The following is a 13,507-nucleotide window of genomic DNA, read 5'->3' on the forward strand; positions in this document are numbered from 1 at the left end:
AGACGGGGTTTCACCATGTTGACCAGGATGGTCTCGATCTCTTGACCTCGTGATCCACCCGCCTCGGCCTCCCAAAGTGCTGGGATTACAGGTGTGAGCCACCGCGCCCGGCCGACAGTATATTTTAAACCAGTGGTTCTCAAGCTTTGGAGTGCATTAGGAGCTGCTGAAGCTCAGCTGGCTGGGCCTCACCCCCAGAGTTCCTGATTCTGGAGGTCTGGGTTGGGGCAGATAATTTGCATTTCTAACAAGTACTCAGGTGATACTGATGTGGTTGTTTTAGGACCCCACTTAGAGAACCACGGTTTTAGACAACTCTTTACGCTCCCAAAATCTAGCACAGAGGGAGACATTCAAATACATTCAGAGTCAATTATTTATGCAAAAGACAATACACATGCCAGAGGGAAAATCTGCCCCATCCCCATTGTGAGAAAAGTTTCAGTAGGATGATAGCTGAGCAGAAAGAGATGAGCAAAGAAATCCTGTTGAAAGAAAAGGTGCTGGTGGCACAATTGAACCCTGACTATCATCTGTTGGATTTCAGGGGCATGTGCAAAACACAGACAAGACGCCAAACAACAGCTCAGCCAATTCCTGACTGCCTGAGTTCTGAGCTCAATCTATAACAATGCCAGCAGGGCTGCTGGGATCCATCTGCTACTCTCTCACTGATGACGGATCTGGGGTCTCTCTGGAAGAAAAGAGCTTGACGGGAAGAAAGAAGGATTAGGCCAGCTGACAATGTCTGGATTTATGAAGCTGCCCTGGAATATGGTGGAGCTTAACCCTTTCTGGCACTTTGCTAACCCTCAACATACCCCAGCTATTCTTTCCATTGCCCTTGTTCCTTTCATCAAGAAATGTAATTTGTGAATGCCAAAGCTCTCCTGGACACATTCTGTTTCCACACAAATTAAGTTCCCAGAATTTAATACTGCAGGAAGGCTTGAGATCTTTCAGCCCAACTCACTAATTTTACGGACGAGATAACCTAAGCCTGAGGTTAATCCTAAAATGTATCATCAGTTGTGGTAGAGCCAGGCTGGAATCCACATTCCCAGACTCACCGTGGGTATGTGGTGGGCATAGTCCTTTATATTCCCGAGCTAAATAGGGGAAAAAAAAAAATATATATATATATATATATATATATCTTTTCACTTTTTAAAACTTTTTTTGAGACGGAGTCTGGCTCTGTTGCCCAGGCTGGAGTGCAGTGGCACGATCTTGGCTCACTCACTGCAACCTCCACCTCTCAGGGTCAAACGATTCTCCTGTCTCAGCCTCCTAAGTAGCTGGTATTTACAGACACGTGCCACCACCTTTGGCTAATTTTGGCATTTTTAGTAGAGACAGGGTTTCACCATGTTGGTCAGGTTGGTCTCGAACTCCTGACCTCAAGTGATCCATTCACCTTGGCCTCCCAAAGTGCTAGGATTACAGGCGTGAGCCACCGCACCTAGCTGTTATCTTTTCTCTGTTGCATTTTAAGGAGGAAACATGACTTTCCCCTTTACTTAAGTTACTTTTCACAATTTGTTCTTTTGTCCCTGGAAGTAGGAAGACTTCATAAAGGCAAATGAAGAGAAATGAAGAATGCTAAACGGTTTCAGCAGAGACTGGAAGCTTGAGGGCAGCGATCACATCCTGTTCCCTGCTATATGCCCACTGGCTACCCGGAACCATGGCACAGAGCAAGCTCTCAAAAACCATATGGTGAATGAATGAATGGATCTGTGAATGAATGAACAAATCACTGATTTGATTACAGTTTGCCAATATTTCTGTCAATTAGGGAATGAATGTTTTACACTAAGATATGGGGACTGCTGTGGAGTCTCTCTGTCTTCATCAGTAAGTTAGGTGCTTACATAAAACCAAAAAGTGCCTTTTCTGTATGCTAAGCAGTGTGTCAACTGATAAAGTACAGGCTTTGGAGGAGGCAAGCTTTGAATCTCATAGTGTTCACTCTGGTTACTTAATTCCAGGCGAGTTATAGAACCTTTCTGAGCCTCGAATCCCCTACTCCACCCCACTCCTTCCGTTCCCCCCACCAGCCTGTTAGGATTAAATTAGACAATGTATGCAAATTTCCTCGCACATAGTAGGTGCCGGTTAAATGTTAGTGTTACTCTATTGTATTTCCAACTGCCTAAGAGCCATGCAGGTATTCAAGTAGGTGGAGTGGCAGTTGGGGGGTAGGTATCAGACTCTGAATGAAAACTGAAGGGCTTTTTGGATGCAAACATACACAAATCATCATCATGGTTATAGTTATCTAGTAGCCGCTTTTACTGATGGTGTGCCTTGCATTAAATATAAGCAAAGCTGCTACCATCCAGGTATTCTTCATATTCTAAAACCTCTAACCATTTCCCGGGTTTCTAAATAAATTCCTTTTCAGGAAAAAAGAAATAATCAATCCAGCTTTTTGCTTACCCTTTTGGTCTTGGTTTCCTGGTCCTGTGCTCGAGGAACTCTGTCTCCTCCTCCACTTCCGTGTCAGGGATCACGTTTTTCTGAGCAGGCTGTGGTGAAAGCATTTCCCATTCATTGTCATAGGTGACAGCATGCAACGTAACTGCATCGGGGCCAGCCCTGCCTCGGCTCTTGTTCTTCTGTGATTGGCTGACTGGACCAGAGGCTTCCTCTAGTGCTAAAGATTCTACAAGCTTCATTTCTCCCAGAACCTGCAGCTGGGGACCCTCGCCCAAGCTGAGATCAGAGAATGGCTCCACAGTCTTGCCAAAGCACTCAGGCCCTGAGTCCCTGGCATGCAGTGACAGATCACCAACCTCACCATGGCCCAAGAGCATCCAACTCTGGTCTTGAGCAGGGCTTTCAAGAGACGATCTCTTGTCATCTTTAGAAGACATTCTCTCTGCACAGAGACCTTTTCTTTCATTTAAGTAGAGAGGCTGACATGTGTCTGGGAAGCTTGCTAACTGAGTTCCTGGCAGCCCTGTTTCTTTGGAACCTACGTACAATTCTTCTAATTCAGCCATGGTTTCTCTTTCTTCATACACCTCTGGCTTTGAGTGTGAATTTTCTTCATGGTTTATAAGTATGTAATCCGTGTGTAACGCATGATGATCTTCATTCCTCTCTGTGCATCTTTCTTTCTTGTATTCTGATTGTATCTGCTCAGGCTCTTTGGTAGGAATTATTTTTTCTTCTTCCAATTCTGATATTTCCTTGCTGTCACCTAGAAGTGGAAGTTGAAAGTGAGAAGAGGAGAACAAGGTTTAATTAACACATTATGTGATTTGTGATCCTTGCAAATGATCATCTAAAAGAGGTAACTTAATATTTTTATTTTGTTTTCTTTACTTTTTGAGGCAGAGTCCTGCTCTATCACCCAGGCTGGAGTGTAATGGCATGATCTTGGCTCATTGCAACCTCCACCTCCTGTGTTCAAGCGATTCTCCCGCCTCAGCCTCCTGAGTAGCTGGGATTACAGGCACCTGCCACCATGCCCAGCTAATTTTTCTGTTTTTAGTAGAGACGGTATGTCACCAGGCTGGCCAGTCTGGTCTTGAACACCTGACCTCAGGTGATCCACCCACCTCAGCCTCCCAAAGTGCTGGGATTACAGGTATGAGCTACTAGCATGTGCCCAGCTAGAAAATATTTATATTTTGTAGTCATTCGATTTTCTCGTGCACTATCAGGGATAGGTATTACATATGCGTTAGATTTTACCGCTGTTATACAGGACTTGATGAGGCATGCCTTGCAAATGTAGTTAGTTTCTCTCTAACCTCATTGGTAGAAAGAGTGTGTATTACAAATATGCACTAGTTTAATCGACGCAGCAGTTTCTTGAAGGTGGAAAAAAAAATGGGATCTTTCTTACCATTTGGTGGTCCTATGTCTCCACCTGCTGGTGAATCAGAATTATCTGTTTCTACTTCCCAGTCAATGTTTGATGGAGACAAAATCTTGGAGCCTGTTCCTATAGGCAAAGAAACGGACTCAGGGTCTTCGTGAATACGCAGCACAACCAGCTGGGATCCAGGTAGTCTAGTTTTGGTCTCAGCCTGCTTTCCCTCACTTCTTTGATCAGGGAGTGCAGAAAGCACTATCTCTGTTGCTCTGCATCCCAGAGACTCATCCTCTGAAGACCCAGCTTCCTCTACTGTTTCAACACCCCGGGCAGGTTCTGTGAGATGGGACAAATCAAAGGGAGGTGTGTATGGTGCCAGCGACTGCTTCAGTGAATCTTCCTCCAAAGGAGGGTCACCACCATACAGGAAGTGTTCAGGCTCTCTCAGTAAATCTTCATCGATATTCTGGCTCATCATATCGTATTCAAAATCACCCCACGAGGCTTCGGATGAGCAGATATCATGCTTCCCTAGGTCCCCATCAACTGGTGTTTCGGGATGGCCTTCGGATAATGTCAGTTTGCTCATGTCATCTATTGTTCCTGTGGATGTGTTGAGGCCCGAGGCATCGCTGAAACTGTGGTCAAAGGCAGTTTCGCTTATATCCAGACACGTGTCTGAGGCTAGCAAAGCATCAGGGACCATGGCAGGATTCTCTGTGGCTAAACGTGGCTCCTCATCAAACAAAGCTCTCGCACCAGGCTGACTTTCAGGAGAAAAGCTGTCTGATATCCAAGAACTGTCACCTTCTGGAGTCGGCTCTTGGTGAGTTACAAAAATGCTGGTGGCCACATTTTCAATCCTTGAGATTGTTCTGTCAACTGGTTCCAAAATTGGTGCCATATCTGGGCTGCCTCCTTTTTCTGATGCTTGTAAACCTGTATTGTCAACACCATTTATTTCAGAAGGTTCAGGTGAACCTTTATCAGATGCAGGCTGAGAGGAGCCCTTAATGTCTGCTTGATTGCCGACTGGAGGCAGCGGGATGGCATTTTCAGAATTGAGTTCTGCATTGGATGGGAAAAACTCCCGTCCAACCTCATGACTGGGTTGTTCATCCATCTCTGGCTCAGCGAGACAAAGCTCACTGGATTCCACTTCAGGCCCCATGCAAGCACTGAGATGCTTCTCAGTCTCTTGTTTCACTTCAGAATCGTGATATATATCAGGGCTGTTGGAAGCCTGAGAATTGCTGTCACAGTGGCAGTGTGTCAGGATGTCAGGATCCTCACCATCTGCTTTCAAACTGAAGGGCTTCTTAGCATCCATCCATAAGTCAGGTGCCGCAGAGGCCAGCTGCCCACCCTCTTGAAAGTTGCCATGTAAAATATCCGGCACAAAGGTCCCTCGGGAGTCCTCACTTGGGGTAGAGCCATCCCATTCGGAGCCTGACTTCATTATCAGCTGGGTGGGAGAACTGGCAGCAGGGAAATTTTCTGTGGCAATACTTGAATTTGTCATCACACCTCGGTGTGATTTTTCTTGTTCCCACTGATTTGTTTCTTGATATTCATTAGTTGAAACATGAGATGTAACACAACCATTTTCCTCTGTGTGAGTAAAGGCTGTGTCTGGCTGATCAGAGACCGACAGCATGGTGTCCTGACACTGCTCTTGGGTCGGTGTTTCAGAGGTCAGTTCAGCAGCAGCAGCAGACACAAAGGTTTGCTCTCCTGAGTCCTTTTCTTTGATTTGGTCCAGTGTTACAAGCTGGCTAAACTTGTCAGCATCTGGGTCTGGCTGCCTTGGTTGAATGTTCCAGAGTTGCTCATGGGAGTTCTTCCCATTATCTTCCAGAAAGGCTGACTGACTGTTGTCACTGAAAGGATTAGTATAGCGTGTTTCCACAGGCTCAATATCACCCTGAACCGGTACTCCCCAGGGACCAGCATTTTGGTATACTGAAGAATTTATCTCCAACACGCCACTGGAATCAGACAGCTCCCCTTTGAATGTATTCTCAATTAGTCTCCCTTCCTGGGGTGAAGCATTCCACCACTCACTGCTGTCAGCTGAGAAGTCCAGCATTTCCAGTTGAGAATTATCTTCGTTCTTTGGTTCAGCTTTGGGAGCTACTTGCCACAGAACATCTCCTGTCTTTCCTGTTTCTGGAGAAGACCTCGTCTCCTCCTCCACTGCTATACTCTGTACTTCAGTCTTCGTTAAAGGTGAGAAATTCCAGTGATCAGGGCGGCTTTGTTGGTTGTCACAGAATGGGTTTGACTTGTTCTCATTCTCTGCTGGCTCTGAGCTGCCTAGGAGGTCAGAAATATTTTCAGATTTGGGATCGGCTGTGACCAAGAACTTATTAGATTCATTCAACGAATCCCAAGCTCTGGATTCATCATGAGCAACATGGCAGCTGGCCACACGGATCTCTTCCTCTACTGACTCCTCACCACCGACACTCTCATCGTCAGACCCTGAGCTTGTTGAGATGACCCTGGCATCCTCTGGCTGTGCAATTTCAGGAATCTCACGTTCATTTTTCTCCTGGTAGTTAATGATTAGACTGCTTTCCTGGTGTGTCCCTGAATGTTCAAAATATTTGCCTGTTTCAGGACTAGATAAAGAAGAAAAGGAATCACCATCAACCGAGTCATTCCAGATCTCTAAAAATGTAGGAGCTTTGTGATCAAAGCTCTTTTCAAACTCATTTATTCTGTTTTCCTCTAAATCCTTCATTTCGGTAACTATTTCTACTTGGCCATCAGTGGTAACTGGTTCAGATTCTTGGCGATGCTGTTCACGCCAATTGGCTTGGTTCTCTTCCTGATACCCAGAACTGGGTTGTTGGCCCCAGGAAGACAGTGCAACTGAAGAATCATTTAACTCAGGACTCGATGCACTTGAATGAGTATACTCACTAGAAATAGTATCTGTGTCAAAATTTCCAGATGAACCAGCTCCTGCAAGGCTATTTTCAGTCGCCTTAACATCAAGAGTTTCAGTCCCCTTAACATCAGAATTTGTGCAGCTGACAGGCATGTCACTGTCTACAGGGCCATCCCCAAAGTCAAGGCTTCGGGGAACTTTGTGAGGTGGCCTTCCACCCAGGTTCTCTGTCTCTAGAATGTGACACTCTTCCATTTTCTCAAGATCCTTCTCAGGAACAGATACATATTTTGTGAAATTCATGCCACCCGAAGTCATCTCAGTAGTTTCACCTGAATTTCTATGACTCATGAGGTGCTTTTCATAGGTATCTTTCAGCTGCAGGTTATCTGCGGACATCGCTGTTTGCACATCACAGGAGTCTAGACTGTAAGGCCCCTTCTCATACTCCAAAACTTCCTCTGGTTCCTCGGCTTGAGGACTGGAAGTGACTGCAAGGGAGCTGATTTTGCCTGATTTAACGCAGATTTCTTGATGTTCAGATGCAGCCAGAGAAGACAGTTCCTGGTCACTCTGCCCTTTTTCAGAAATCCCTGGGGCAGTCTCCACACCAGAGGCGATCACCTCCTCTTCATCAAGGTGCCCACTGTCGGTGGCTCCCAGGGCTTCCTTCCTAGTTTCACTTTGTCCATTGCTATGACCTTTCCATAGATCTGGGTGTGCAAAATGGCCTGGATTCTCAAGCCTCGTCACCAAGGATGCTGCGTCACTTTGCAAGGTTTCCCTCTCTGTGTCCTGATCAAGATGAGATATAAGAGTCCCTGACTCACTGGTTCCAGAGGCTACTGGAGCATCTAGGGAATGAGTATCCTTAACATTTGCTGAATGGCTGGGGATTTCAGGAGGCAATTTGCTTTGCTGTGAATCCGTGATATATGACGAGCCTGGTAACATGAACGATGACATGTCTTTATCTCTCATAACAGAATCCCAAATACTGTTTGCAATTAACTGCCCACTTTTCTCATTCAGTGTGTGGTGTTCACTGGGAGCACTGTCCTTGGTATGCTCATCAGAGGCAGGGAGCTCCCAATCTACCTGATTTGCTTCCTGATACTCCAAGCCCCAGGGTTCCAGCTGTCTCACCGTAAATCGGGTTTCTGGCTCAGTATTTTCAGCCACATATCCCTCTGTTTGACTGTCACTGGGGATTGCCACACCCCCGCTGCAGTCATCCCAGTCCAAATCATTATCCATATCCGAGATCGTTGCAGTGGACTGAGTATCCTCCAAAATCACTCTGTTCCATAAATCGAGGTTGTCAGGGGCCGTCTGCCGGGAGTTGGTGTGCAAAAGCGTGAGTTGTCGGTTTGTTTCATTGTACAGTTGCATCATGCTGGGGTCGTCGTAACTGGACTGGCTGCTTTCCCCCACGTCATCCTCCACGGATACATTCTTACCATCTGTGTGCTCTGTCTTGAGTTCATTTTGATCCAGGTCATGAGTGGCATTTGTTTCAGAACTGTTATCTGTATGAGGTGAAGTCCACATGTCTACGTTCCCAGGACCTGAACTGATTCGATTTCCAGGTGGCTGCTGCCGTGACTGAGGAGGAATTTCAGGCTCCTCTGCAGTGGAATTACCATCTTTTGACTCAAAACCTTCCTCTTTAGCAAATGGCTTATGTTCAGTTTCTTTTTCGTCTCCAGCAAATGTTGGTGATGTGTAAGAGTCTGAGGTGGAGTAATTGGTATCTAAGGGGGAAGGCACGGAATCTTCTCCTATGTTGGATGCGCTGTAATCAGAACATTTGTAAGATAAGAAGGAATCTTCCCAAGGAGCTGGGACATCTGACCCTCCTTTCTTAATGTTCTCCTCAAAAAGGTTCCAGGAATCTACCTTTTCATATACCTTGCCTCTAGTTTTAGGATCCACTAAACCATTCTGATCCTCTTTTGGTGGCTTAGAATTAATCCATGGGTGATCCAGATCAGAACCAGGATTGCCAGGTGCAAAGATACAATCCTTGGGGTCATTGTTCCTCTTGCCCCAGATTTCTGGAGCTGCTTCATTGTTTATCTCACTGAGTGAATTGTCCAGTAGTTCTGAAGAAGAAAAGGCAAAGCCACTTTTTGCCATGGCCCACTCATTCGGGTCCCTAACAGAAGGTGTCTCGCCACTCGTTGGGTGCAAATTCCAGGTATTTTTTAAAGCTTCGGCATGATCTTCTTTACCAAACGCACTCCACGGTGGGAATGGCGCCGCAGCCACTGCTTCACCATCATCTGCAGGATTTCCCCAGGGCTCCGGCATCGCTGTGGGAGAGCGACCAGAGCGCCACAAGGAAGCAAAGTCTTCTATCACGTGGTTTGCTCCTTGGGGAGATGTATTTGGCAAAGGTGATTTCTCCATGGGCAGGTTCTGGAATGGCAAGCTTTCCTCATTTTGGTCTTGAATATCGTTGCTGTCCAGTTCAGGCTGACCAAATTCAGAGTCCCAGGGACCTGAGTTTGTGAATTCGAGGCTCTTTGGTTGAAATACAGAATCCGAAGCTCTCCTGTCAATGGAGCTTGTCTTATGCTCTTTCCACGACTCAGGGCTCTGGAAAACAGATTCCTGTTCACCGGAGCTCCACGCATCTGCAATATTTTTGGAGTCAATTTCCAAACCACCCCACCAGCTGCTGCACCGTGCATGGGTCTGAGGTGGCCCCATGTGACCTGTGTCAGTTGCTTCTTGGGTCATATCTTCTGTATAGAGTGAGGCTGCTCCTTCAGTGGATGGTGAGCTTTCTACTAAACTATTCATGGGTGTTGGTGGGATTCTCTTTCCAGTGTTTTTTAGCCTTTCTGGGGAAGGGGATTCATCTCCCACAAAATCTGTCAGGCTCAAATTTCTTTCAGAGTTATCTCTGGGACTTTCCCGTCTCTCGACAAACTCCTCATCATATTCCACAAAGCTATCTTTGCCAGCCCCCGACAAAAGTGAACTGGATGAATAATTAGACATGGTGGTTCCCATCCCGTCAAGTCCTTCAGGCCCAGCGGGGAGCTGTCCTTCTGACAGGTCGCTGTTGGGGAAGAAGTCATCTGCTGGGGAGTAGTCTGCAGAATGAGGAGATTGCTGGGACTGTCCAGAAGCCATGGGTGCCGGGTCGAAGTGGAAGAGGTCAAAGTGTTCACCATGTTCTCCAGACCATGCGTGTTCCTCCGCGACTGCCCCTTCAGGGATGGGGCTGTAGGAGTCAAGCCCTGGGAGGAGGCTGTGGTGAGGCCCAGCACCTTCTCCCACGGGGCTGTCATCACTGAGGAAAACAGAGCTCTCCTTGGATGAGCGGCTGCTCCTAATGGTGGCCAATCCGCTGTCTGGACTAACAAGGTCTATGCTGGCATCCACCTGAGCCTGGTTAGAATCGTTGAGATCTGGAGGGTTCTCGATAAAATTCACAGAGCTGGGCTGTGGCTCTATGTCAGAGCCATACAATTCCATAATCCCAGAAGACCCCTGGGAGAGGGGGGCACTGCCTGCCACAGCTTCTGTTGAGGACGTCCGGCTGTTGGAGACCATCTCTGGACACCTCCTGTTGATGACCTCCTTGACAACGAGAACCACCTGATCACAAGTCACCGAAGGGTCCTCTTGTTGGTACACCAGGATCTCATCACAGCCACAGTCAAAGGGCTCCAGTTCTAGACAAGGGTTCTGACACTCTTCCAGCTCACAGCAAATCTGTCAGAAGACACAGGAATTTGGGTCATCACTCAGGTACTGTTGCACTTTGTAATTTTTCTCTCATAACTTTTAAAATGTAAAATTAATCTGTGCTCATCATTCGTAAAAGAAGATCTCAAACTTGAAAAGTTCTCATTACTATACTACCAACCCTTTCTCCAATACTATCAAACTGCCTCTCTGTTTAATTCAAAATCAGCTGCTCGATTTTGATGGCTCCTGAATGTTTTGGGTAAAAAGGTTTAAACCATTTAACTTCTTTCCTAACTGTACCATCATGCCATCTTCCAACGGGAATATAACTCGAGTTGCAAAAAAGCAGAAATAATGCTTGTTGCTGACAGCTATAGGAGAAGTGTTAGAATATGGGAAATTCTCGGGGCAGGCTCTCATTTGGGAGTGGGCAGCCAGGCTGCTTGAACCTCTGATACCCTCAGAATGCAAAAGAAAGGGTACAAAAGACAAAGATGCTCCGAGGGGCTGGCCTTTCTGAACAGCACTCAGGACCCCTCTGTCCCTTTCACCCCAGGAAACGGAGGCATGAAGCCCAAAACAGAAAAAGCCAGCTTGGGAGGCAAGGGAACACTGACAGAAGGTCAGTGTGAGGCCAGAGCTGGGCTGCAGCTTTCTGATTTTTAGGGAATGTCAGGAGTATTTTGTTATGCTGGGCCTTTGAAGTGACCCCACAGGATTAGTAGAGGTAAAATGAACAATGATAATAACAACCACCACCCTACCACCATGGAGCTCACATAGTCGTAATAATAATTAACATTTATTGAGGGCTTTCATATGCCAGGCATGGTTCTCAGGGTTTTATGGTCATTATCTCTTTTAATCATCACAGTAATTCCACAAGGTAGGAACTCTTTTTATTTCCATTTTACTCATAAAGAAATGAAGACACAGGAAGATTAAATAACTTGTCCAGCAACACACAGCTGACCCGTGCTGGAGCCTGAGTTCTGCACCCGGCAGTCTAGCTGCAAAGGCTGACTCAGCCAGCGGTGTGACCACACACACACAAAGAGGGACTCCCTAGGCCAGAGCCGGGACTCTGTGGCTTAATATTCCAGGGAGACACCTCTGGTGATTGCTAGGGTGGGGAGGGAAGAAGAGAGGAGGTGGGTGGGAAGAAGGAAGGAGGCCTGGGGTCAGTCAGCTCAAGGGGTTTTAACTCCTTCATCGGCTCTTGTACTTTGTTTCCAATGAGCCCGTTTTCAAATTGGTTTGAAAAAGAGTCTACTGCTAAAAGCGATTTGAAAACTGCTATATTGGAGGCTTCGGAGGCCTCAATCCCGTCGCTGGGAAGCCAGTGACCGAGGATGAAATTTAACTTTGAAACCAAATGCAGAGGAAAGCATTGAAAAACCACAGGCTGGTGATGCCGGTCAGAGGAGGAGATGCTCTTTCACATTTGGATTTGAGAGAGCCCGAGAGTACCCACAGGCACGTGTTAGGAGAGGGACGATGGACCTCTTGGGGGGACAGAAAGGAGATGTAGAAAAGAAAGGGGCAGAGACTGTGCCTCTAGCTGCCCATGGATACATGAGGCATTGAATCCATTAGTGAGGAAAAATGTGTCATGAAGCGTCCTGTGCCCGTGTGGCTCCGATTATAATGAATCACGTATGCTCTTACATTAGTTATTAAGTACACCTGGTATATCCAATGGCCTATTTTGATTAATTTTATCTAATTCTTTTAAATTTCCTAGGCCTTCGGTTAAAGGACTCCGCTATTGACCTGGAGGGTAATTGATTACCTAGTCAGAGTTCTGGTACCTAGAGACAAACTAACTTTGATTAAAGCATCAGATCGCCAGGTCTTAAACACTGGGCACCAAATGGGGACTTTTGGTTAAAGGCTAAAGGCTAAACCTTGTTAGTTGTGATCAGGGACCAATCCTAGAAGAAAATAGCACCCCAGGGAGGACTTGCTCTTTTTGGGGTGAGAAAGATCTAATGTTGTGCACTATGGATTCAGTCAAGAAGACAGATGACTTTGGGGCTTTCTTAAAAGGCCAAATGTACAAAATACCCCCAACATTTCCTAAAACTCAAACCTCTAAGACTCTATCTCCTGGGCTACTTGCTCGTGAGCCACCAATCTCTTCTGTCTTGCACTGTGTGTTCTGAGAGCCAGCAGTTTAGGGTGCAGGGAAACATGCCCGGGGTCAGGGGAGGGGCTCACCTGACTGCACAGCTCTAGGTTTTCTGAGTACACAGCAATCTGTCGCCTCGGCTGCTGCTCCTCTGACAGATAGCTGGCGAACAGGATGAGGACATCAAAACCAAACTTGTCTGTAAATGCTTTCAAGTCACTGGTAATATTGCTGTGAAACAGACAATTCTGAAACAACAACAAGAAATTTGAGATTAATGTCAAACTGCCCAGTTGTGTGGAGTTGTGCCACAAATTTGTCCAGTCTTATGATGTATTTAGGACACATATTTATTATTTAAGGCAGGTGAAATAGTTTGCTTTGAGAAAGAGTGAAAACTTTCATGCTATGGCTTAAAATACACTTTATTTTCCCAAACTATGTAAGAAAGGAGCTTTTGCCATTAAGAAGAGTTTAGACAAAGAACAAATATCCCAAACATTTTTTTTCTAAAATATTTATTCAGATACTTAATTTCAAATCCTATTTTTCCTCTTACTGCTTTTAGGATCTATAGGAGTATCTGCTATTGTTACAATTTATCACAAGAAAAATAGAAGGAAGCCTCTAGGCATGGCGGCTCACGCCTTTAATCCCAGCACTTTGGGAGGCCAAGGTGGGCATATCACCTGGGGTCGGGAGTTCAAGACCTGCCTGACCAACATGGAGAAACCCCGTCTCTGCTAAAAATACAAAATTAGGCCGGGCGCAGTGGCTCACACCTATAATCCCAGCACTTTGGGAGGCCAAGGCAGGTGGATCACAAAGTCAAGAGATCGAGACCATCCTGGTCAACATGGTGAAACCCCGTCTCTACTAAAAATACAAAAAAATTAGCTGGGCGTGGTGGCACATGCCTGTAGTCCCAGCTACTCAGGAGGCTGAG

General features: G+C 46.2%; 1 protein-coding gene across 6 annotated transcripts in view; it reads right to left on the bottom strand.

The window, feature by feature from the left end:
- Nucleotides 1-13,507, bottom strand: part of PRUNE2 (prune homolog 2 with BCH domain) — a 310,553-nt gene that overhangs the window by 101,718 nt on the left and 195,328 nt on the right. For all 6 annotated transcript variants that reach the window (XM_017543262.2, XM_017543259.2, XM_017543257.2 and 3 more), the window contains exons 7-9: nucleotides 12,651-12,809; nucleotides 3,860-10,454; nucleotides 2,443-3,208 (exon numbers count right to left, since the gene is read on the bottom strand). In XM_017543262.2, coding sequence (XP_017398751.1) covers nucleotides 2,443-3,208; nucleotides 3,860-10,454; nucleotides 12,651-12,809 — 7,520 coding nt within the window. The remainder of the gene's footprint in view (nucleotides 1-2,442; nucleotides 3,209-3,859; nucleotides 10,455-12,650; nucleotides 12,810-13,507) is intronic.

Source organism: Cebus imitator, unplaced genomic scaffold (assembly GCF_001604975.1).
Source record: "Cebus imitator isolate Cc_AM_T3 unplaced genomic scaffold, Cebus_imitator-1.0 Scaffold150, whole genome shotgun sequence".
Lineage (NCBI taxonomy): Eukaryota > Metazoa > Chordata > Mammalia > Primates > Cebidae > Cebus > Cebus imitator.